The sequence below is a fragment of the Heteronotia binoei genome, chromosome 5 (assembly GCF_032191835.1).
Source record: "Heteronotia binoei isolate CCM8104 ecotype False Entrance Well chromosome 5, APGP_CSIRO_Hbin_v1, whole genome shotgun sequence".
Lineage (NCBI taxonomy): Eukaryota > Metazoa > Chordata > Lepidosauria > Squamata > Gekkonidae > Heteronotia > Heteronotia binoei.
The window spans coordinates 139636222-139663288 of NC_083227.1; the positions used below are offsets into that span (position 1 = coordinate 139636222).

General features: G+C 43.2%; 1 protein-coding gene across 1 annotated transcript in view; it reads left to right on the plus strand.

Moving 5' to 3' along the window:
• Positions 1-15577, plus strand: part of PDLIM4 (PDZ and LIM domain 4) — a 136745-nt gene extending 121168 nt beyond the window's left edge. The window contains exons 4-7 of the mRNA XM_060240498.1: positions 6636-6814; positions 10790-10947; positions 14545-14665; positions 15290-15577. Of these exons, the coding sequence (XP_060096481.1) occupies positions 6636-6814; positions 10790-10947; positions 14545-14665; positions 15290-15494 (663 nt within the window). The 3' untranslated portion in view covers positions 15495-15577. The remainder of the gene's footprint in view (positions 1-6635; positions 6815-10789; positions 10948-14544; positions 14666-15289) is intronic.
• Positions 15578-27067: the final 11490 nt, after the last annotated feature.

The window sequence follows — 27067 nt, forward strand, 5'->3', positions numbered from 1 at the left end:
TAAGATTCTGCAGGAAATGACAGACTGTGTAGGTAGGACTCTACCTTGTGAAAATGTGAAAAAAGAAGTTGTGGGTGGAAAGGAATCTGCTTTATCCTCTCCCCTTCCCTATCTTCTCTCAGTTCAGCATAGCAAGAAGATGATGTATGGAAGAGGAAGAGTCTGTGTCCTGCCAGGCCACATATCTCATGTGTCTCCCCCCCCCCTTTCCATTGGTTCCATGAAAAAAACCCACAGAAAAAAACCCACGGTCATAAATGCTCACAGGAAAAAAAGCCCACATGGAAATAAACGCACATGGGGGAAAGCCCACACAGAAAAAGCCCACACGGTGAGACACCCATATAGAAAAATACCATGAAAGCACTGTAGATATTTATAATTGTGGATAAGCCTTCACCCCCAGTGATGCAAATGAACCAGTATTACCTATATTTGATGTTGTTATTGTAGGATTAAAATATGTCATATTTAGGGTGGCCATAATATCTGCAGGCCAGCCAGGGACACCTTGAGGGGGGGATGAATGTGTGTGTGCGCGCGCGAAGCGCGTGCCCGCCGGAAACAGGAAGTGACGTCATGCCACTGCCGGAAACAGGAAGTGACATCACTTCCCGTGACATCGTTTTCCCTGCACCACCTGCCGGAAGCAGGAAGTGACATCACTTCCTGTGACATCATTTCCCCCAAATGCCACTTCCGGAAACAGGAAGTAAAATGAGTACCCAGCTTGCTGGGGGGAAAGTGTAGATGACCAGGGAAGGCAATGACAAACCACCACCTAAAAAGGTCTGCCGTGAAAACGTGAAAGCAGCGTCACCCCAGGGTCAAAAACGACTGGTGCTTGCACAGGGGACCTTTCCTTTCCATTGGTAATAACGGCTAGGAGCACCTTCATTGGAGGCTCATAGAATAAGACCCCCTGGTCCAATCTTTTTGAAACTTGAAGGGTGTTTTGAGGAGAGACACCAGATGGTATGCTGAAAATGTGGTGCCTCTATCTCAAAAAACAGCCCCCCAGAGCCCCAGACACCCGACAATTCTCCATTATACCCTATATCAATTCTCCATTACACCCTATGGGAATCAGTCTCCATGGGGAATCATGGAGAGCCCAGCAGACATTTCCCTCTTCCCCTCTGCTTTCTGATGACCCTGAAGTGGGGAGAGGGCCTCCAAACTGGGGGATCCCTTGCCCCCAACCTGGGGATTGGCAACCCTATCCCTCAGGCTGCTTTCACGGCCAGCGGCTGGCCAATCTCGACTCTCGTCCGGCTTTCCTCCCTGCCGCGCTCCCCCCACAGGCGCTCCTCCGATCCCGAGGAAAGAGCAAAAGCAGCCCTCCCTCCCAGCAGAGAGACATGCTTTGCAATCCATTAAGAGAATACTGGCACATTCAGAGTTTCTGTAGTAATTCATTCTGCCCGCATTCTATTACATCCTATGAATGCAACAACTCCTAGTCATTGATCCCAGTACTAATATTATTGGTCATTTCAGGAACGTTATTTGTGGGCAGTGTAAAACTTTTACTCACTTTATCTTCCACCCTCAAATAACTATTACAAAAACAACCTAGATTCTCCTTTCCTAAAACTAAGAAGTATTTCCTGATGCCACCCTGCCACCCCAGATCTGAGGACTCTCACATGCCTCTATTAAAAGATGCTCAGAAGTACTTTCCACAACTTCCAATGGCAAACAGAAAAGGATTTCACACACACACACACAAAAGATTGCCTTTAAAACACTATAACTCTTTCTTGGGTTTTGCTGTAAGTTCTATGGAACTAGACCCTCTTTTTTGTAAGCTCTTGGAGGATTGGCTACATCAGGGGGTGAGGCCTAATATGCAAAGGAGCTCCGACTAGAATTCCACCTCTGAATAATACCCATCTTGATAGACCAAAGGTCAGTATAAGACAGCTAGAAAGCAGTATAAGCAGCTAGAAAGCGTCTTTGGCTTGGCATGCAGAAGGTCCCAGGTTCAACCCTGGCATCTCTAGTTAAAAGGATCATGTCATGTGAAGACCTCCACTTGAAACCCTGGAGAGCCAATGCTAGCTTGAGCAGACAATACCCATCTCGCTAGACAAAAGGTCAGTCTACAGCAGACTGGAAGAGTCTGTGGCTCAGTGGCAGAGCACCTGCTTAGCATCAAAGAATCACAGAGTTGGAAGGGACCTCCAGGGATCCGAAAGAAAGAAAGAAAGAAAGAAAGAAAGAAAGAAAGAAAGAAAGAAAGAAAGAAAGAAAGAAAGAAAGAAAGAAAGAAAGAAAGAAAGAAAGGGAGGGGGAAAAAAGACAACAGGGGGTTGATCTTTTCCACAACAAGCCTCTTGTCGGAGACAGATATTATTTCTCTTTTAAAAAAAAATATACACCACCACCACCATAACAACATCCAGAGAGCCAACAAGCAACCTTTACACCAAGCAGCCTAAGCACCCTGTGATAGACAATTTTACACGGCAAAGTGGGAGAGGAAACCCCAATTTTAAAAAGCAAGCTGGCCTAAGGATAGGGTTGCCAAGTCCAATTCAAGAAATATCTGGGGACTTTGGGGGTGGAGCCAGGAGACTTTGGGGGTGAAGCCAGGAGACATTGGGGCGCAGCCAGGAACAAGGGTGTGACAAGCATAATTGAACTCCAAGAGAGTTCTGGCCATCACATTTAAAGCGACAGCACACCTTTTAAAAATGTCTTCCTTTCATAGGAAATGAAGATGTTTCCCTCTCTCCGCCCCCACCCTTTCTGGCTAGTCGGCTCTGAAGAGGGGATTGGCCTCCCTACTCACGAGTTGCTGCCAAGGGAGGTGCAAAAGCACATGGTCCTGGGGCTTTCCTCCTCCCCGTTCCTGGCTAGTTGGCTCTGAAGGGGGGATTGGCCTGTCTACTCACGAGTTGCTGCTACAGGAGGTGCAAAAGCACATGGCCCTGGGGCTTCCCTCCTCCCCGTTCCTGGCTAGTTGGCTCTGAAGGGGGGATTGGCCTGTCTACTCACGAGTTGCTGCTACAGGAGGTGCAAAAGCACATGGCCCTGGGGCTTCCCTCCTCCCCGTTCCTGGCTAGTTGGCTCTGAAGGGGGGATTGCCCTGTCTACTCACGAGTTGCTGCTACAGGAGGTGCAAAAGCACATGGCCCTGGGGCTTCCCTCCTCCCCGTTCCTGGCTAGTTGGCTCTGAAGGGGGGATTGGCCTGTCTACTCACGAGTTGCTGCTACAGGAGGTGCAAAAGCACATGGCCCTGGGGCTTCCCTCCTCCCCGTTCCTGGCTAGTTGGCTCTGAAGGGGGGATTGGCCTGTCTACTCACGAGTTGCTGCTACAGGAGGTGCAAAAGCACATGGCCCTGGGGCTTCCCTCCTCCCCGTTCCTGGCTAGTTGGCTCTGAAGGGGGGATTGGCCTGTCTACTCACGAGTTGCTGCTACAGGAGGTGCAAAAGCACATGGCCCTGGGGCTTCCCTCCTCCCCGTTCCTGGCTAGTTGGCTCTGAAGGGGGGATTGGCCTGTCTACTCACGAGTTGCTGCTACAGGAGGTGCAAAAGCACATGGCCCTGGGGCTTCCCTCCTCCCCGTTCCTGGCTAGTTGGCTCTGAAGGGGGGATTGGCCTGTCTACTCACGAGTTGCTGCTACAGGAGGTGCAAAAGCACATGGCCCTGGGGCTTCCCTCCTCCCCCAAACACCCCAGTTTTCCCTCCCCTTCCCATCGTACCTTCTTCTCTCTCCGCTCTTCCTTCACTGGTTAACTGCAGTCGGGCGGGAAGCCTGGAGGCGGAGCCTCCAGGGCAGGCAGCAGGGCCCAATCTGGTGAGAGCCCTGGTGCCTGGCATGCCCCCCTCGCCTTCCAGGTGCCCCTGTGATTGGCTGGGGGAGGCAGGCTGCCTTGTAATTGGCTTCATCATTAAAAAAATAATGGAGAAAAAATGACGGACAGGGGCACTGGCCAATCCGGGACTCTGAATGAGTCCCGAGCTTGGCCAATCGGGACACGGGATTCAGGAGGCGGGGGCAGGACTTTCTCGGGAGGGCGGGACGTTCTGGCCACCCTAGTCATATTCCCATGCAACAATTTGTGTTGTGATTTTATCAAGTATAATTAAAATAATTTTGCTATGTTATTAGTATATTAATTCGTTACTATACAAAAGTGGCCTATATGAAGAGGGCTTTAATGCGCCTGAGTGTAAATTTTTGGCAGGGAAAATACAGGAAATAAAAGTGACCATTTTGTTATAAACAAATTTTTAAGAAGGAAAATAATAACAGAAATTAAACTCTACATAGAAATATTTTAAATAAATTAAATGCTTTAAATTTATTAAATGCTTTAAATTTACAATTTGTCAACCTTTTTTATGTTGGTTTGAAGTAATTTCTCTACTGTCTAGTATTTACAGCTTTTGAACAACTGTATAAGTAAATATTATTTACTTATTAAAAATTAAAACCATAACTTTAAAATAAGTGAGTTTCCTAGCTCAATTTCCCTTCACTTGTATTTTAACAAATACACTGTGGTACACCTAGCGACCACAACAAAAGACTAAAAGAAGCAATTATTTAAGAACTACAGTAACAACAATAATAACAGCTGAGATATGATTCTTCATTGCAAATTAGCCAGTCTCCTTGAGTAATTAAATTTATCTTCCACCTGCTCATATTGCTGCACAGAAGTGGCAAGCATGTCATGTAGTGCCTCATATTTCCAGTTTGGTGTAGTGGTTAAGTGTGCGGACTCTTATCTGGGAGAACCGGGTTTGATTCCCCACACCTCCACTTGCACCTGCTAGCATGGACTTGGGTCAGCCATAGCTCTGGCAGAGGTTGTCCTTGAAAGGGCAGCTGCTGTGAGAGCCCTCTCCAGCCCCACCCACCTCACAGGGTGTCTGTTGTGGGGGAGGAAGGTAAAGGAGATTGTGAGCCGCTCTGAGACTCTTTGGAGTGGAGGGCGGGATATAAATCCAATATCTTCTTCTTCTTCTTCTCTTTTTCACCTTTAGGCAACCTGCCTGTGCATTAGCCAGTGTTAGTTTGTGGCAAGCCCATGCCTGGCACTAGGACCTTGGGCACCCCAGGCTGGCACCTGCCCCCTCCCACACCCCACCCACGTCTTCCCCACCACCGCACCCCTGCCTGCGGGGAGGGCAGGTGCAGTGGTGCGGCAGGGAAGTTCAGGGAGGACTCTGGATGAGCCGCACCCATGTTCTCGGAAGAGAGCATACTTGCAGGCATTCTCCTCCGAGCTCGGCTTTCCTTGTGAGGGAAGTTGGGCTCAGAGGAGAACACGTTCCACCTGACTGCTCTTGCCTTGAAAGTAAAAGCGGGCAGGGCCTAGTGTGTTCTTCTCCTCCAAGCTTGCCTTTCCTCGCAAGGGAAGCTGAGCTTGGAGGAGAAGAAGGTGCCCCACTTAGCTGCTCCTGCCTGAAGACGAGAGCAGCCGGGCAGGGCTGGGCGCACTTTTCTCCTCTGAGCTTGGCTTCCCTTGTGGCAGGGTGGGGGAAGGAGGCACCTAGTGGTGCACCAGAAGTGAGGTAGCACCCCAAGCTGCTGCCTACCTCACCTACTCCCACACGCCAGCCGTGGGCAAGCCAGGTCACTCTGTAGTCCATCAAATATACAAATAATTTAGCAAAATTATTGTTTAATTATACTTGATAAAATCACAACACAAATTGTTGCATGTGAATATGACATATCTTAATCCTACAATAACAAGATCAAATATAAGTAATACTGGTTTATTTGCATAAATGGGGGTAGATGCTTATCCACAATTATAAATATCTATGGTGCTTTAAATGGTATTTTTCCATGAGGGCTTCATTCCGCATGGGCTTTTATCTGTGTGGGCTTTTTCCCATGTGGGCTTATTTCCCTGTGGGCATTTTTCCCTGTGGGCTTTTTCCCTGTGAACATTTATGACCGTGGGTTTTTTCCTGTGGGTTTTTTTTTCCAGTTACCATTTCCATTAGCAGTGTTCACTGTAAGTCAAACACTTCTGGAGACAGGACAGGGCAGCTGAGAGCAGCAGATCTGGTGGTACATCTTTCTTTCTTGATTGCCTATACTCAGCCCAAAACAGCACCCAGATTCAAGCATGGCTTGGGAAACAGGGCAGTGGCCAAAGCAACAGAAGTTTCTGCTCCTCAGTTGTTGAGCTATGAAAAGGAGAGGGATGAGCCTGGATGGCTGCTATTTGAAAGCAAGTTGGAAGGAAGGAGGATAGCAAGCAGAGGTATTGGGGAGAGTGGCTAGGATATTGGAAGGCATGAAAATATGGCAGGCATTTAGCTGGTATTGTATAGAAGCATAATGTTTGCCTTGAAGTGTAGTAAGTTGAAATTCACATTCCTTGAGCCTCCTATCAATATTGTTTAGTGAAAATTAGTGGGATCCCCAGTGTTCATGAAGCTCAACTTACTTGGGTTTTATCTTGGACTTGGACTTCGAGGACCAAAATAGTTCTTCAGATCAAAAGCTTATTGCAACTCAAAAATAGCAGCAAAGATTCCATTCCATTGAAAGGCTACAGACAAATGACTGTTACATGCATGACATTTTGCAAGAAAAGCAGCTTAATTCTGGCAATTGCAGAAGATGTGACCAACTTCTATTTCTTTCTTTGTTTTAGGATAATGGACTTATCCCAAACCGAAGACCAGCAACCTTTTCACCTGGAGGAAGCCTAACAGACAACAAACAGATATCAAACTTGCAGTACAATAATCCTACTCGACTGTATACAAACAACAACACAGATTCCAGTTTGCCATCACAGATGAGTGGCCTCTATATTACAGCTTCCCAAAGGTAAATGCATCAGGCCCTTTCCATCTTTTTTCACTAGAAAAGAGTTTGAATCCAGTGACCCCTTTAAGACCATCAAAGTTCAATTCTTTGTTGGTTTTAAAGGGGCCACTGGAATCAAACTTTGTTCTATTGATTCAGACCAACACAGCTACCCACCTGCATCTTTGTCACTGTTGCAGTACTGCTGCTATTAGCTAGTGGAATTATAACTGTGGCTTCCCAAAGCACTTAATACAGGGCTGCATTCACACCACAGCCCTGCAGTGGCCATCCCCATAGCATAGGCAAACAACAGCAAATTCTTACTGAGCCCTCTTGGGTTTGCCATCAGAAAGCAAATCACATGTTTATCTCCCTTTTCTTCCAAAGAACTGAATGAACTGTACATTCTTAATAATATGTGATAAGTGCAACATTTTCAGATCAGTTTCAGACCACTTCAGTCAGTGCAGCTTGTTTATAAGACATTTCTTTCCTATCTTTGGGAGGGATGGTGGCTCAGTGGTAGAGCATCTGCTTGGTAAGCAGAAGGTCCCAGGTTCAATCCCCGGCATCTCCAACTAAAAGGGTCCAGGCAAATAAATGTGAAAAACCTTAGCTTGAAACCCTGGAGAGCCACTGCCAGTCTGAGTAGACAATACTGACTTTGATGGACCGAGGGTCTGATTCAGTATAAGGCAGCTTCATATGTTCATATCTCTTTCATTCTCTTTTACTTTTTACAACCTGCCAGTTGCTCTTTATTTTTCTAATTAATCTTTACTGGGTTTTTTTTAATGTTTTTCACCTATGGAGCTGAGGTTTTAATTCCAAAACCAGAGTCAAAATCAACAAATCTATTAGGAAATCATATCCCCCTTCAATTTTTTTACAGATAACATTTCCTGATATTATTTTCTTTTTAGAATCACATCTGTTTTAAAATAGTAGGGGAGGGCTTTCAAATGGAAGTCTAGTTCAGATTATGGGGAAGCACTACCAATAATATCAGCAACCTGACCATTCCTTATCCCATATGCATCAATAAGCCTCTGCCATTTTATTCTGGAAAGACTAGTGATACAATCCCATTTAAAGCAATAAATATTACCACAAACCAGGTCTTTAAAAACATGGGAGGACAACACAGAAAACCCTGGACTGCAATAGTTTGGCAGAAGTTTCATCTGGCTGTAAAAGAAAGATGGCAGTTCAAAACAAATGAGCTAATGTGGAAGCAATTCCAGGGTTTGGGGCTCTGCAAATCCAGGGGAACCCAAGGTTTGCAGAAAAATCTGAAATCATAATAAAAAAATATCATGGCTTTAAAAAATAAATACATTCCAAAGCATAGTCATGATGTCTGTCCAAATACAGATGGTGAGATAACCCTGGTTAGAATTCAGTTCATATTATAGGTTGGCAGCGAAATTTTATTGCATACACATTTGGCATGTTTGGTGTAGTGGTTAAGTGCGCGGACTCTTATCTGAGAGAACCAGGTTTGATTCCCCACTCCTCCACTTGCACCTGCTGGAATGGCTTTGGGTCAGCCATAGCTCTGGCAGAGGTTGTCCTTGAAAGGGCAGCTGCTGTGAGAGTCCTCTCAGCCCCACCCACCTCACAGGGTGTCTGCTGTGGGGGAGGAAGGTAAAGGAGATTGTGAGCCGCTCTGAGACTCTTTGGAGTGGAGGGCGGGGTATAAATCCAATATCTTCTTCTTTAAAAAAAGGGGTTTACATTTCTGATTTTTTTTTAATTAAAAATTTCCTACATTTTCATTATTGTTTTAAAGCAATGAACCACCTTAATGGTCTAGTTTATGTTAGAAGGAAAAATAATAAATAGAACCTGCTAGTATAAACCTAAACTTCAGAAAGTGAATTTATAAATTTTCAATCTAAAAAGTATTTTTAACATTTTAAAGAAATACTCATTCAGAATATTTATGGATCAAGTAATTCAAAGAAAGATCATATACTTATGTAGCCATAGGCATGACACAAAAGCCAACCACCTGAACATATAGGGAAGGTTGACACTCTTGCAATTACATTTCAGTGTATCTGAGGAAGTGTGCGTGCACACAAAAGCTCATACCTTGAATACACTGTTCTTGGTTTTAAAGGTGTCATTGGACTCAGACTTTGTAATTGCATTGCTATAATCTATTGAGTTCAAGAAACTTGTTCACAAGTTTCTGTGGAAGCAGCTAGAACTGGGAGTGGGGCATGAAGGCTCTGGCAGTGTTAATAGTGGCTGTGAAGTAACCCTGCAAAAATTAAGTCAGAAACAGTATCATTAAGGCAAAACTATATATGGCAGTAGGAATCTGGGTTCTGATTCCTGTTAGCCTCAAAAGGCAGCCTTAGATGGCTTCAGCTTGGATTGAGGCAGTGGCAAAGTAGAAAGAGAGTTTAAATTGTTTGTCCCAATCAAATTCTGTCCTCTTTGCCTAGGACTTTAAATTTGTGGTAGACAGAAGAATACAAGTAGCCATATCATATCTGTCTTTCCTTCCTGTACCAGGACTCAAAGTAGCTGGGAGGCAGTTTTGACTAGGGATAGAGTTAGTCCCCCCTTCCTCAGTTCTGCAATACTGATATGAGTTGTCTTTTTACCCTCATATTTGTGTGCGTCTATTAGGTGCTGTCAAGTCACAGCCTACTTATGGTTACCACAGCAATGGGCTTTCAAGGGCAAGTGATTAAGCAGAGTTGGTTTGTCATTGGCTTTCTCTGCAGAGGCTTCCTTGGTGGTTTCCCTTCCAAGTACCGAGGCTGCTTTGCTTCTGAGATCTGATGAGATCAGGCTATACCATGCCACCTTCTCTACCCCTCTACCCTTTAGCTGCTTTTTAAAAAATTACTTATTGGGAAATATGATCACAATCTGCAATGATAATATATCTTATCCTTCAGACAATTGCTTTTCAGCAAGAAAAAAGTAGAAAAGATAGGAATTAATTGCAAGGGTCAGATGCAATGAAAATTTATATGTCAGATGCTTAGTAAAGCTCAGCAGAACATGGAGATCTCCCTGAATTACAACTGAACTTTCTGTTACAGAAATCAGTTCTCCTGGAGAAAATGGCTGCTTTGGAGGATAGACACTATAGCATTATACTCCATTGAGGTCCTTCCCTTCCCCAAACTCCACCCTCTGCAGGTTTCACCTCCAAATCTCTAGAACTTTCCCAGCCCAGTATGAATAACCCTACTGCTTAGGGGTGTGGTCTTAAATGCACCCCTCTTAGGCCACTGACTTCAGTGGAGTTAGATGGATGTAATTCTGTTTAGGATTGCACTGTGGGCTACATATGGTCACCATTTGTACCTACTATTGTTTAAACCATGAATTATTTTCTTAAATATAATATAATGGATCTTTCAGAAAATGTGAAACAACCCAGAAGGGAATTTGGTTATAAGGAAGTATTTGAGATAAAAACATACCCTTGAGATCATATTTGGCAACAACAAACAATGCCCTAAAGTGCCAGATATTTTTCAATGGTTGAATGATGTCCAAATTTCTGTAATTTAATTTAATGCATTTTTAAAAAAAAATATGATCCATGTGTGACATAGGAATCCACAATGGATTGTAGCAGCTGCCCCTGTAGAACACATGGGCTCACTGGTCAGTTTTAAGCCCTGTTTCACAGTAATGAGGAGAATGAGAACTGTACCAGTTTGTCTTTTGTACTTTGTATAATTATTGCTACTCATCTAGTTGTCTTCTGGCAAAACAAAAAAAAGAGTCCATTGAGGAAAAAAGGGAACACAATTCATTTTAGTGTGGTTAATAATATATATAAACTTTTTGAACTGAAAAACTGTGTTTATGAAACTCACTCTTGTTTTGTAAAAAATGGAAGTACTAGAGGATCTTGGGATAGGGGTTCACAACACTTCATCCTTCTCTGATCAACTCCAGACTTTGTTCATTTCTAGTGTGCAGCTGTTGGTTGACCTTCTGCTTGTCTTTAAATAGTACTGACCCTTTGAGGTCCCTACCAAGAAACAGAAATGGAATCGACATGGACTCCGATGTATACAAAATGCTTCAGGATTATGAAAAGCCAGTTTCAGAGCCAAAGCAGTCAGGATCCTTTCGCTACCTGCAGGGCATGTTGGAAGCTGGAGAGAATGGTAAGAAATGCAGTATTCTAAAACATTTTGTTTGACTTGAAAAGATAAAATCTTAAAAATCAAAGCAACTCAAGCTCAAAATATAATACAATTCAGTTACATTTAACATTAAAATACACTGAGGAGTATGGTGAGGTGGTTCAGTAGGAAGTTAAAGGCCACCCCATTGAACAGTGACAAGGGAGAAGTGAGAAATCAGAGGCCTAATTGCTAGGTATTACAAGGCAGGGAAAGAGGCAGGGGAGTTGCTAGATGACTAGGGTTGCCAAGTCCAATTCAAGAAATCTCTGGGGACTTTGGGGGTGGAGCCAGGAGACACTGGGGTGGAGCTAGGAGCAAGGGTGTGACAAGCATCACTGAACCCCAACGGGAGTTTTGGCCATCGCATTTCAAGGGACGGCACATCTTTTTAAATGTCTTCCTTCCCTCCACCCTCCTCTTCTCTGATTTCACCTCAGAGGCGGAGTGGGCGACACCACTGCGCAGCTGCCGCCTCTTCTCCGCTTCACCGTAACTGCTCCTCCGAGATGGGCTCAGGCTGACCCCATCTCGGAGGAGCAGCTACGGTGAAGCGGAGAAGAGGCGGCAGCGCAGCGGCATCGCCTGCTCCGCCTCTGAGGTGAAATCAGAGAAGGGGAGGGTGGAGGCAGGCCAGGAGTGTGGTGAGCCACAAGTCCGGGTCCTAGAACGACCCAGATTCGCGGCTCGCCACGCTCCTGGCCTGCCTGCACCCTCCCCTTCTCTGATTTTACCTCAGAGGCGGAGCAGGCGATGCCACTGCGCTGCTGCCGCCTCTTCTCCGGTTCACCTTAGCTGCTCCTCCGAGATGGGGTGGCTCGCCATGCTCCTTGGCGCCGTTCCCCCCTCCCCCCCGCTTCCGTTTTTTTGGAGAGTGGGGGAAGAGGCTGTAAACCTGGGGTCCCCCGCCAGGGCGGGAGGGTTGGGAAGCCTATAGATGACTGGCCAGCAGAAATGACTAACCTGGTCAATCTGGGCCACCAACATCATGGCCTATGTATGAACTGGGCACCCCTCTGCACACACAGCGTGCTCTTTGACATTTTTTTGTTTTGTTTTGGTTATAAAAGATGGCATTAGCATTTTGCTTGCATGCCACCTCAGGCAGCCTGGTTTCGATTTCATTTTTTCTCTTAAATGAAATTCTGTTTCCACCTCTATCATATCTTTCTTTTCATACTAGCATAGAAACAAACCCATGAAATGTGGGTTCTCTCAAAAGCTGGAATCTCTTCATTTTTAAGATGGAATTGCACTACAAACAGAAGTCTACAGAATATATATTTTATTTGACTAGCTCTGGTTTTTTAATCATCACCCACACACTGTGACTCTAATAAGAAATGTCTCCTGCAGGGACCCCAATAGGATTTGTTGTGAAGTATAACAGTTACCTCAGTAGGTGCCCCTCAGTCATGAAAAATGAGCCCTCAAAACATAAATCAAGGCAAAAAAATTCTGGATTGTTCAGTCTTTTTTACAATGTTTTGTAGCTTGCTAGATGAGAGACATAATTGGGAGGGGGGCATGAATACAGAAACAGGAAAGAAAGCACTCATCATGATGGATTAATATCCCACATGACATTTGCCTAAATGGAGTAGTTTGTCTACCTCTTTGAAGCCTTTGTCCCTTATTTGAGATTCTGGGCAAATTTGCAATAAATGTATCAAAAGTAATAGTCTTCTGCTTTTTTTTTTTTTTTTAAACCTAAATTTTATTAGTCAAGAAATTTTTACCGAATCAAAGCTATTGACTTCAGTGGACTTAGAAAGGTGTAACTCAGCTTAGAGCAACACTTTTACTCAAGTTTCACAGACTTGCTTTTCTGAGTCTAGTTTTGTATTCTGAAGGATAAGACTCTGTATTAGCTGCTTTTCTAGACATATAAGAACAGGTGGTGAAGTCTACATCTTACATCAGGAGGTGTCCCTGAGCAGAGATTCACTTCCAGTTTTGCTAACAGAGAAGAAAATAAGTCCCTCATTAAAGAGATACCATTTCCCCACACATTTCTGCCCAAAAAGAAAAGTTTATCTTGGAGCATATTTGCTTATTGATTGATGCACCATACAAGCTAGTGAGCCTGCCCACAAATATATTTTGATTTGTTCCTTATGGGTCCTCCAATAAATAAATGTAAATGAAACAAAAAGAACTGAAACGAAGGACTCTGCTTAAAACATTTCCTGAGAAGTCACAGGAAAATATTAATCAATACATCAAATTCTCAGCATGGCCTGATCTAGGGATCCTTAAATCCAAATACTGGAGCTTTGGACAGATAAGACAGATTTTTCTATAAACCCAAGGAAAGCTCCAGGTTTGAAGAAAAATCTAAAATCTTTCAAAAAGAAACACTAGGGAATTTATCCCCCCCCTCCCCAAAAAAATGATAGAAGCAGCATTTGTGGCTTGCTAATGACCTCACTGGCCATTGCTGGCAACCACAACAGTATTGACATCCTTCCAGAGTCAGTTTCCAGACTCAGTTTTTAACTCTCATGGGTCGACCCAAGTCAAAGAGCTTTCCAAGTCATGTAATCATGTAACTTTATGTTAAAATCAAGAGGTCACTATGTAAATAAAAGGTGCAGAGGGGGAACAGGGCCCTACCAAGATTGTATAATTCCTTTTTAAAAACAGCAGTACCATTTTGCATTACTTTTTAAAGAAGAAATGGGTACAGTCATTTGAATATGTGGCTGAAAAGATAGCTACTTGGGAATCAGGAGTGTTTCAGATATGTCAAAAAGAGCTGTGTACTTTCTAGGGAACAATGAATGGCCATCTTCAGACATGAGCACATGTGAACATATGCACAAATAACACAGGATGCATCAATGTCTTACCAGTTTACATATCCCCTTGATACATAAAAATACATTGCTTACCATTCTGGTCAATTCTGGGATGCATGAAACAAAATCTAACATGAAGAAAATAAGAGCCAGTCTCTAGCTTCTGTAACAGACTCATAATGGACTTCCTGACTCAAGACATACTCTAAAATAAATACATCTCATGAGTAGTAAAAATGCACTTTAGCATTTATACACATTCTTTCTTAACTAAGCAACTTCTTCTGTTCTTCCATAGTTTCATCTGTGTTTCACTTACTTACCACTTTTTCTTCTTGGAATCCTTTCCATTAAATTTTCCAAGAAGGTTCATTCTGGTTTAATTATTTTCTCACAGAGCTGCCCAGGTACTCAGATTCTCATATTCACACTTCCATTTTCCTCCAAGGAATTATTGCTGTTATCTTGCTTAGCTAACACTTCTACTATCACACAGCTTAGCCTAATCATGATGGCACAGAAGTCAATCCCATTGAGTTCCAAGAGAAATCAGTTCTAAGGGATTTACTTCCAAGTCAGTGTTTGTACTTCCAAGTGATCTGGACTCAACCCTAGTACACTATCTTCACTCCAGAGATGAGGGACTTTACCAGACACACTTATCCCATGATATGTCACTGTGTCATTTACCTGTTGAGTAAGAACAAACTACTTCTTGAGATAGATACATTCCTCTTGCTTTAATGTAACTCCAAAATATGTCTTAAATTCTTGGCAGGTGAAAAACATGATAGATTGGCTAGTCCAAGACATGTTAAATCTCCAGTATCTAAGCTGGGTGGAGCCATATCTGGCTTACAGATGCTGCCAGAGTGCACCAGATGTGGCAATGGAATTGTGTAAGTACATGAATCCCCTCAAGAGCCTTAATGTTTAATATAGTTTTGCTAAAGTTAAACAATGGACACACCATCTGCATTGCTCATAAGCAATCTATGTTATGAGGAAGTTTTATATACAGGGAAGAATATTGGAGAAGATGCCTTTTGTACTGCATAAATGCTGTTGCATTGATCTAAGAACTCTGGTGTTGAACAACACAAATAAGCTCTGTACTTATACAGAATTTCACTGTTCATTTAAACACTGAGGAGTGTGCTTGATGCACACCATTTAGTTCTTGGCCATCCAACACTGCATGTGTGGAGCAAAACCCCACAGACTGTGCATGGTCTCTTGCACAAGGAAAGAGGGGTGCACCAGTGCAATACAGTTGCAAGGGTAAATAAAGGTGTGGTTTTTTAAAAAAATTATTATTACATGTCTCAGACACTTTAAGGCGGATGATATGATGCAAGAGGGAAAGAGAAGGTATGTGTATGAGGAGGAAGGTGGCAAGTTATATAGCACAGATGGCACAAAATGCAAGCCACTAAGTATGACCAGAAATAAATATTAATAGCGGTGAATTTCTTTCCCCCCTCCCCTTTTTTTTCTTCCTTTGCTTCCTTGCTCCTTGACAGAGGCACAATAGTAAAAGCCCGGGACAAGCTGTACCACCCAGAGTGTTTCATGTGTGATGACTGTGGCCTCAACCTGAAGCAGAGGGGCTACTTCTTCATTGAAGAACAGCTGTATTGTGAAACGCATGCCAAGGAAAGGGTTAAGCCTCCAGAAGGATATGACGTGGTAGCTGTTTATCCCAACGCTAAAGTTGAACTGGTCTAAATAAATACTCTTGTTTCCCGGAGAGGTCAAAAGGTGGCTCACCCACCCACAGGCACAGTGTCTGTTTTAAAGTATGGCTGTAATCAACTCAGATTACTGGAGTCTCTGTAAAACGCCTTTTTCAGAGATAAAATGGTTTACACTTGGGATCTCAAGGGATAGTGCTGAAAGCCTCTGAAAAGCCACACACACACCCCTTGACACTTTGCTTTTGGGTTGCTGTGTTTTAAAAAAAATAAAAAAATACTGCAAATGCTTTTCGTGGTAGTCCAATCCAAAATTATGTAAATATGGATGCTTTTAAAATCTCAGTTTCATATAAACCAATATTCCTTTATTCTTTCTCATGTAAAAATATAAAGACAATTTAAAAACTCAAAGGAAATAAAGCACTTTAAAAAATAATATTGACATTTAAAAACCTGTACTTTTTTCAGTCATACCAGTATGCAATACATACTTCTTTGTGGCTTTCAAAATAATCTTGATTGAGATAATCTGTAATGAACGTTTAGCTACATAACTATAGAAAGGAATTTCTGTGAAAAACCTTTAAATGAGCAGATAAATTACTCCTAGTTTTAATGAAAGGCCTTTTAAAATAGTAGTTTTTTACAGTGTGTTTCCTATATTGAACTTAGGAAAAGAATGACCTATCATAATTTCCAAACATTACCATATGTATATGTAGTCCATCTAAGAATAAATATTAACATTTTACCACCCGGGTGAGGCAGCATACCAACACTAGCTAGAGAGATCCAAAAGAACGTATTCTCCAATAACCACCTTTCTCACTGTCATAAATTATTATTTTAACTCTCATGGGTCGACCCAAGTCAAAGAGCTTTCCAAGTCATGTAATCATGTAACTTTATGTTAAAATCAAGGGGTCACTATGTAAACTAATTGTGGCATCAGAAGGCAAGCTTGATATACAGAGGAGCTGTAGATCAAACAAAGAATTGGGTATGTAATGAAATCTTTACACTGTATAAATTGATTTCTCTTTCCCACTTTGTTGACATTCTCATCCACAGACCTAAACATTGCCATTTTATTTTTCTTTGAATGAAAAATTTCTCACTCTGCACTAGCCACATGCCTTAGAAATTGTTCCAAATTTAGATATTTCAGGTCAAATTTAGATATTTCAGGGCAACATAGTACCTGACAACACCTGACAACACCAGCACTTGCGTTTCCTTTGTGTTTGTGCCCACCAAATATTTTTAGAAAGTGGGTGGGGCCAGTTGGGGATTTTGCCCAGCTGGGTTACTGATTGGAGTGGCAGCTGCCACCAGAATATTTGTTTTATTCTCTTTCATTCCTCTTTCCTAGTGCATTTTTTTAAAAAATGACCTCTCTTCTGCCCTGCACTTGGATTTCCTTTGTTTTGTGGTTCTGCCACCTGTGGCAGCCATGTTGTGGTTGGCTCTGCCTCCTAACATAACTATTTCATGGTTGCGCCCACCACCTAGAATTCCAAAGGTGCCAGCAGGCTCAAAAAGGTTGGGGACTCTTATGCTAGGGGTTAAATTCAACATATAAAATAAAAAGTGAGTAAATTCCTTCCAGTTGACTAATTTGGTGGAAAGATATCTTATTTCTAACTTCATGTAGCATATAAAGACTTTTCTAGACAATCGTTTTATAGCATAAGAAGTGTGCATTTATAGATAATTTGTCACACTTTGATTTATCATGAGGAACAATAATTGTTTCTGAAGATGACCCCAAGAGGTTTATGAATAAAAAGATATTGCCAAGGCTACAGGTGCCAGCCCCTGATCTTAATTATTAACAATCAAATGTGAGATGCAGTCTTTGGGGAATGAAATGTTCAAGAACCTTAGCATACTCAGAAATAGCTTTGGATAACCGTTAAGTCATACTATCTCCCAGCATCTCTGAAATATGGGCAGTATCTGTAAAACAATGAGCTATAGGGATATTCAGGGATAAAACTGGCATACAATTCACTTCTGTTAACTGACAGTCCCCGTAGAATGCATGGTACCCCCTTAGGCAGCTGGGATATTAAAAAGTCATCCATAAAGCTGGGTGTCTGAGATTTGACAGAAGCCCCTAAAGAGGTAGAGGTTCTTGCCAAAGTATAGTGACAACAGAGATTCTACATGAATGAGGACTACATTTTTTATGTTAGGGGGAGGTAATAGAGATTTCATTGATTAGCATCCTAGAATTACAGCAATGAAAGATCAACTGTACTCCAAGTGATGAAAGGCCAAGTTCACAGCTAACATTCTGTCAATGGCCAGAAGTCAGGCTCTACCTTGAATAAATTGATGATAATAAATGAGTTTGTGCAAACGTAAGGGATAATTCTATTAATTTCATGGATGAAAAGGAAAGATCAGCATTACTCATTCAGTCCATGAACAGCATTACAAAAGAACATTTTTTTTGCTCGTTATAGATAAGCCCATTATTCATTCACTAAGACAAAAAGTGGCAGTAATCAAAGAAAGAGTAGCTTTCAACAGTATTCTGATAAGCTAGTCCAAATAGGTACTGCTAATGCATTATTTGTCTTTGCACTGAATAAAATTCCATAAAGTTCACATCCTGCCTTCTTACCAAACCTCCGTAAGTCACAAAAAGCATCCACATCCCATTCTGAAATGCCTGCCAGTTTTCTAGGTAAATAAGGCACCTTTGCCATCAAATGAAGTTTAACTATGTCCAGTTTTCTTTGTGGATGGAACCAAATCAATGTAAGTGTGTTGGAAGCCTGGAAATGCTTAGAGTTGTCAATAATAATGTAGATAATATTATTGCTGGCTATATGCTGTCTGCTGATGGAGAGATGTTTCTTTTGTAATAACAAACTTTCATATAAATTTGGCTTATTTGTTGGTCTTAATAGGCACAAGCATGACGATAATTTGTTTTGTTTGTTTAATTGTGATTGGTAAATGCATATTAAGAACCTAATATTTTATCAGCTGGTAGATGCATTTGCCTTCAAAAATACCAATATTATGACCTTTCCCTTGGAAGGTAATTGTGATCATTCACCTCAGCTGGCTTTACTAATGTGTCTTGAAGTTTATCTTCTATTTTTCAGTTTCTTCTGTTACCTTGTTAAGGAAATAACTGTGGCAGTTAGAAAGTATAGAAAGAAATTCATTTTAAAAAGTACTGAAACTCTACTATAGCTAGGACCCTGTCTGTAGGGGTTCTTTGGACCAGCCATATAAAATATCCCCTTGTCCCACTTTTTCCATCTGTACAACTCTTTATAATGGGTTAGATCCTGCAATCTGAGCAGAGCTCCACTCATGGGCTGGAACTTTTACACCTCTGCCATTCCATCATAGCGCCTGTTCACAGAAAGAGCTGACCATCATATGGAGGTCTGCAGTTGGATGGGAGAACAAATGAGAATTACCTCCTCCACTGGCAGAAGTGTCCTTGCATCAGCAGAAACAGACTATAAGATGTGGCCCGCTATGTTTATATAGGAGTTATTGGGAGGCCATTTTACTCACATGCCTCACAATAATCTCTTGAAAGCCAATACAAAAATGCCAGATATCATTTTTCATCTGATTCAACATTCAAACGCACAACTCTGTTTCTCTTTCATTAAGTCTTGATTCCTTTCCTCTCACTTGGGAAAGCTCTTTCTTCAGAAATCCACAGCATGGTCCCACACAATATATTAGGCATGAGCATATGTTTCCATCATATTTGCTTGGCACCAACCCAATAGTGTACATACTTGTCATTCTTACATATGTTTATTATCTGTTTCAAATCTTAAAAAGACAACCATATCTCATTTTCATTGTATTTAATTTTTCCTTTCTCAGAATATTCGCAGCAACTGCATGTGAGCTAAGATGCCCCATATACATACATTGAGTAATAATAATCATAAGGCTGACTGACAGTAAATAGGGACCAAGAGCAAAGAAGAAAACTTTGTAAACAAAGTTATGATGATTTTTAGCCTTGTGTTGCCAGCTTTTCCCCATATAATTCTATGAGCCCCACATTTTTGACATGTTGGACCATATATCACTTTGCACCATTTTTTGTCTCCTAGTCAACTATATTTCTAAAGACATTTTTCACCCTGCAGGTGTCTGCTATCCAACTTAGATGTGCTGCAATACATGTGGCGTATCTTGAAAATTCATAAATGCTTTCATTACTCCTGAGTTCTAAATGTTATAAATCACATAAAAGTATTCATGTAGGTATTTTACAGTAATCTTTTTCAGGCTTTATAGAAGTTTAAAAAAAAAAACCACTGGCAAGAGAACAGACACTCCCTGCCTTTCATGTGAAAACAAGTCCTCAGTAATCAGAATTTCTGCAGGCTTATTTCCTAGTTACTTTTGTTTAATGAGCTGATAACTCACTGGGGCTTCTCAAGAGTTGTCTTGTACTAAAACGTTGTGTAGCAAATTGGTTTATGTCTGGGATATATTCCATTCTTCTCACAGATCTTTATCTTGTACAAATTAGTAAAACCAGGCTGCTGTTTTACATGCCTCTGAAAGAATAAACATTTTAATTTCCTAAGTGTCTGCTCACAGTGTCATTGAATGATTCTGCAAGATGTCTGTATATGGTCTGTATGAAGTTTAACTGTATTGCCAGTTGCCCTGATTATAGATTAACTGTGATACCCCAATTGCATCATTGTTGTAGTATATCCACTTTCATATCACCCTAGTACGTGGGATCAAGATATACTGTCTGTTGTCCTTGTATTCCAGTCTCTGTGGGCTTTGCTATCACCATAACCTGTTTATGTTTGTTTCAGAGAGCACTTTTATTTTCTGCCATAGTAATTTGTTCTGCCTGGTAGTGAAACTAGAGGTCAGGTATAGCCTCAGAAATAGAGGAAGCTGCACCGGAAGTGTGTTATTTACTGCAAATGTGTTCCATCTTGAACACTACCAGCTCACCTTATTACCAGAGTTCTGATTCTTCACTAACAGCTGTTTGGGAACCCTGAACAATCAAGCGGTAGTTCAGATGTCAACAGACGGCTGTTCCTGTTACATGTAATTGGTAGTAGTTCAGATACAATTCCAGTGTGAGTGCAGACCAAGAAGCAAATGGGTACATGAGCCAAACTGTCCTTAGAACAGTATGTACTTGCTCAGGAGGCTGGAACAGAGCAGATGCATATGGCAGCATATCTATGAATTGAGTAAATGTGAACAGCTGACTGTTTGTAGGATGATGTAAACACAATGGGTTATATTTATGTTGCTGAAAGAACAGAATGGGCAAAATAATACAGGAGCCTCAGAGGCCCACCAAATATTTGAAGAGCCCATGTTTTAACTTCGCTAACCTTTGAAGATAATGGATTTGATGCATAAGCTAATCACATGCATGTCTTAAAGTAAATTCCATTGCATTCAATGGCCCATGGGACTTGTTTCTGGGTAAAAGTGTGTAGGCTTGCAGCCATGAGCAGATTTAATCAATGAAATCATCAGATAAACCATTGACTCTGCTTTGACACCCTACTATATTACTGTGTATCTGCTAAGGAAAGGAAAAAAGAAAAAGCAGCAGTTTTTCCTCCCCATCTGTGATGTTATAAGTATGACTTGCCCAGTCATATTCTGTACTGTACTTGCAGCAGCAATAAACATGCTAGCTTTGGGACTGTAGTCACAGTTTCCTAGTTACAAAACAGTGCTGGCAAAATGTTCTGCCCTTACAAAAAAGGTACTACCTTGAGGAAAGATGTCTGAGTTCTGCGGAATATGTACATAACAACTGCAGATTTATTGTGCTGTAAACCGATGGTCTGGAAAAGCTCTCAAATGAATTTCAGTTTAAACCTCTGAAATGACAGGATTTACTGGCACATGATCTACTATTTACAGCAGCGCACAACATAAGGCTTCCAGGTGCACACTCAGAGTAATCACCACTATGTCTCCTTTAATGTGCTTATTTAAAATATTTATAATTCACTGTTTGTGCAAATTTGTACATTCACATAATGCATCTATGTATACAGATCAGTCAGTGGTGGCCAATTTCTGAAGAACGTACATGGTTTACAGAAGCGTAAATCGCAATTACTATCAAAATGCTCCTGGTAATGAGAATTACCTGTCTCATCAAACCATTTTTCAGAACAGGCCTGACAAAGGTGACATTAATACCAACTTCTAGGTCCAGATATCAATATATCCATATCCACAAAAGCAACCTTCCTTGGCAGGGCAGAATGGGAAGTTAGGATGGCCCAGGAGATGGACAGCTGCTGCAGCACCAGAAACTAGCCTTGCACAGACCACTCATGTTAGACCTGGCCAGCAGATATGATGATGGTGTTGCCCACCCATTGCTTCTTCATGCATCAACAACAATGGGTGTGAGAGGAGTCACATGGGAAGCTGACCATGTTCAGTGTTACCACTGAGGGGCCTGAACTAAAGCAGCCTCTATAATGCAGATACAGCGGCAAGGGTTTGGCTGTACTTGCTTCTAGTCAACAGCGACCCATAGGTAACTTTCCCATTCGATTAGATGGCAAGTTCACCCCTTCCTCTTTCTTAAATGAATTGCTCTCTTGAATGTAACAATATGTACAATGCAGTTATGTATGCCATCTAGACTAGGCCTGAGTTTGGTAGATTTGAGAAAGATTTTTGAAAGATAAATCTTAGGAATGTCTTGGACTGGTCCAAAGTTGCAGACTTCTTCTAGCACAAAGTCTATCCTCCTGCCTTTCAGCACAAATATTAGCAAAAGAGAACGGACATGTGGGAGGCCAGGATGTGACTCACTTTATACTTACATCTAGACTTGTCTGTCTATTGCAAGGACTAGTGCGGCAGAGATTTGCCATGTACCGTGCCCCTCCCCCCTGCCCTGGCAGACATTTAACTGAAATCTGACTGAATTCAATTAAATCTAGTTTCTTAGATAGTGTTCACAGAGTGTAACATTAATCTCACAAGTTAGGTGAAAAACAGTCTTACCTTGTTTACCTTGCTCACCCATGCCTGTTGCTTCTTCTGATCCCCCTCCTCCTCTATTGTGTGATGCTTCAAACTTCTGTTTAATTATAGATCTTTGTGATGTCCAAATACATGACATGAACAGGAAAAACAGGGGCACTGAACAGGACTCTCACTCAGTGAAACAAATCATTGCTTGAGACTGAATCAAACAGATCTGTCTGTCTGTCTACACATGCCCTGACCTGAATGGTTCAGATCAGCCCCCCCATCTCATCAGATCTTGGAAGCTAAGCAAGGTCAGCCACAGGAAGAAGTTGGATGGGAAACCACCAAGGAAACCCAGGGTTGCAAACCACCTCAGCGTCTCTCTTGCCTTGAAACCCCTACAGGGTTGTAATAATTTGGGTGAATCTTGATGGCACTTTCCACCCCCATATTTGTAGGTGTGCTTGTGCATGCATTCACATGGTTCTCAAGGGGAAAACAAGCGCAACTTCTGTGTTCTTAGATGATGTATGCATATATGATAGGGAACATCTTATAAGATCAAAAGATTTTCAGCGGATTAAACAATTATGATCTTCATCGTGGTCTCTGTGCAGTCCCACATATGGGTAATCCGCAGGATCGGGCCCGACCTCGGAGAATTCAAAGCAATCTTTAAGCGTTTGGTGCGCCTTCTCCTCGTCCTGGGGAGGAGGCACCGTCTGCGCATGCCTGGACGAGGGGGAGGCGCTAGCCCACTCAGTTTCTTTTTTACCTCCGTCCGATCATACCTACCTCGTTGAGTCTCCTGCCTTTTCATCGCAATCTACCCTCAACGTTCCTTTCCAGCTTTCTTCAGCTTCTTCACTTTACTTCTTCTGGTATCGTATAAAAAAAAAAAAGCCTTGCTATTTCGGTCTTCTCCTTCTCTACCCCCCCTCCCTTCCCCTCCTTTCCCTCCGGGCGGATGGAAGGAAGAGACAAAATCACCTTCAAACGCTGCGTTCGCTGCTCTGCTAAAATCCCCTCTTCTGACGGACATTCCTTGTGCCTTTTCTGCCTCGGCGAGGCGCATCATACGGACTCCTGCCATCACTGCATTCAGTTCGGCAAGCAGGCCCGTAAAAACCGCGCCGCGCGGCTTAAGAGCCATCTTCTGGAATCTTCCCTTAGACCAGATATGTCTCACGCGGCCCACCAATCTACGCCAGCTTCCCTAACTACTACGGGAGCGGCGCAGCCGGCAGCTTCCGTGGCTCAGGTTCCCTGCAAGCTTAAGTCCGGAAAACATCCTAAAAAATCGGATAACCCCAAAAAGCGCCATCGTTCCGATTTGACTCATTCGGATTCGACCGGCCTTAAAACAGCGAAGAAGTCTAAGACCGTTCACAAGCCTTCCGACTCGAGGCCTTCGACTTCGAACCCGATGACAACCTCCAACGTCTTGATTCCTATCTCGAAATCGACTTCGACCCCTGCCATTACGCCGCTCGAGATAGTCCGTATCTCGTCTAAATCGCCTTCTATCCACGGCTCTCCACCGGAGAAAATACTGGACATTGACTCACCTAAAAGCCAGCGTCTCAATACTCTCGATAGACGCTCCTTCCGTGAAGTACCTCTGCAACCTCTGTCAGCCCTTTCCCTGACCAGGGAACCCTCGACTCCTAAGGATGTACCACTCTGTCAGCGAACACAACGATCCCGAAGCCACCATAGGGAACGTTATTACTACTATTCCCCTTCGAGGTCCAGATCGAGGTCCAGATCGCCGTCTCCCCGGGACCGTCGGAGACATCGAAGATCTCCCTCTCTAGATCCTTATCGTCTGGCGGACCCTAGGTACCGTGATGATTTCCGACAAGACTCTCCTCAACGCCATGATCGAGTCTACAGAGATCATCGAGACCGATACTACGATTACTCTCCTCACAAACGTTACCTCTGCTATGATGAACGACCTCGACACAGAGAAGAACCGGCTTGCTACATTTCTAAACCTAAACCGACGTCTCCAGCGAGATCCACTTCTTCGGCCTCAAAGAAACAGCCTCCTACCCTAGAACCCCCGGCCAAACCTCGAGACGAACCCGATATCGAACCCGACATCGACTCCGAAGCCAAGCAATCCGACTCTTCTCATTCTTCGAATTCGGACCCTCACTCTCCACTCTCTGATATAGCCAAGCCAGCAGAACTGTCGCCTTCTGAAGGTCCTAAATCCTACCTGGACCTTTTGGCTAATATGGCCAACTCACTTAATATCAAACTCACCTCTGATGCCCCCAGAGTCTCTGACGTTGTATACGACCTAGTGAATGCTGACCTCCCTGCGGGCTCATCTTTTCCCATGCTTCCCGTTCACCTAGAGACTCTCAAGGAAGCCTGGGACAAGCCGGCATCGGTACCACCAACCTCCAAAAAGGTTGAAGCACTCTACAAGGTCCATGCTCCAGAATCTAAGTTTCTGTTCAACCACCCTGCACCGAACTCCATGATAGTTCATTCCTCCTCTAAATCCAAGCAAACCAGACACCCTGTGCCTCCGGAGAAGGAAGGCAAGAAACTAGACACCATCGGGAGGAAGATTTACTCTCTTACCACTGCCACGACTAAGATCCATAATTACATGGCATATTTTTCAGCCTATACATTCAACCTCACATCTTATCTCAACGCTCTGATCCCTTCCTTACCGGAGGAATCACAGAAACCAGCTACCAACGCCCTGCAAGAGATTGCCAGAGTGTGCAAGCAGCAAATTAACACAGCACGCCACGCTGCTCAATGTTCATCCAGAACTCTAGCCTCGGCCATAGCTCTACGCAGGCATGCCTGGCTCAGATCCTCTTCGCTCCAACCAGATATTAAGTTCAAAATCGAGGATCTTCCCTTCGATGGTCTTGGACTGTTTAATGCCACCACAGACGACATCCTCACCAATGTAGACGATAGCCGTAAGAGAGCCAAGAGACTGGGAGTCACTCAGCCTCAATCTCATCTTGCCAAGCAAAGAAATTGGAGACCTTACTACTATAAAAGCTCAAGATCTCCTAGACAACCAGAACCTTGGAAACGTAAGCCTCCTCAATCCAAACAGCCCTATCAACAAAGGGCTCGCCCGCAAACATCAAAGAAGACCACTCCTACCACCAAACAGTCTCTTTGACTCCCCTACCCCCCTGAGACGTCCAGACATTCTGCTTCAGCCACATCATCACTCAGACATCCGTCTCCTACCCTTTTACCCCAAGTGGGAGTCCATAACATCGGATTCATGGGTCCTCGCCATCATCCACAGGGGTTATACAATAGAATTCAGATCCACCCCAAAACATCACAGATTCATCACCACACCACCTTCCGTACCTCTTCAAGCGGAAATCTCCTCCTTGCTGGACAAGGGTGCGATAGAACCGGTACCGCCTCAGTATCATCGTACCGGATTCTACTCCCGCTACTTTCTGGTGCCGAAAAGAGACGGGGGACTCCGCCCTATCCTCGATCTCCGCAAACTCAATCTCCATATCACCTACAGAAAATTCCGCATGATTACCCTTCAGTCAATCCTGCCTCTTATCCCAGAACAAGCCTGGATGGCATCGATAGACTTACAGGATGCATATTTCCACATATCAATCACTCACCACCACAGAAGGTTTCTGAGGTTCGCCATCGGAGATCAACATTTCCAATTCCGCTCTCTCCCTTTCGGTCTCTCGACGGCACCGAGAGTTTTCACCAAATGTATGGCGGTGGTGGCCGCAACCCTGCGTCAACGGAAAATATCAATTTTTCCTTATATAGACGACTGGCTCATCGTCTCCCCCACAAGGGAACAACTCCAACTGGACATCTCCACCACTCTTTCTCTTCTAGCCACCCTCGGCCTCCAAGTCAACACAGCAAAGTCCAAGTTTACCCCAACTCAATCAATACAGTTCATAGGAGCAAATATTTCTACAGTATCCCAAACAGCTTCTCTACCTCAAGACAGAATGCACAGCATCCAATCTCTAGCCAACACGATTATTGCTCACCGCTGCCAAACAGCACTCGTCTACCAAAAAATGCTCGGTCTAATGGCAGCCACCACTGCAGCCCTCTGCTTTGCAAAGCTCCACATGCGCCCTCTACAGCTATGGTTTATCAGAACTTTCCACCCTCAGAGGCAGCATCAGTCCATATTACTGACTCTTCCGTCTCACATCATCCCATCCTTAAGATGGTGGACGATACAACGACACCTCTCTGTGGGAATGCCATTCAAACAGGCACCTCCCTCCGTGATCGTCACCACAGATGCTTCCAAGTGGGGATGGGGAGCCCACTTGGGAGCCTTCACAGTTCAAGGCAAATGGACGAACTACGAAAGCTCGCTCCATATCAACTGCCTAGAGCTTCTTGCGGTCCACAGAGCTCTGAAGTCATTCCTTCCATCTCTACAGAACTCCCATGTCCAGGTAACCTCGGACAACATAGCCACTGTCTTTTACATCAACAGGCAGGGGGGCACCGCCTCCATCAGACTATGCAAGAGAGCACTGACTCTATGGCACTGGTGCATCAGCCAGGGCATCTTTCTTACAGCAGTCCATCTACCAGGAATCGAAA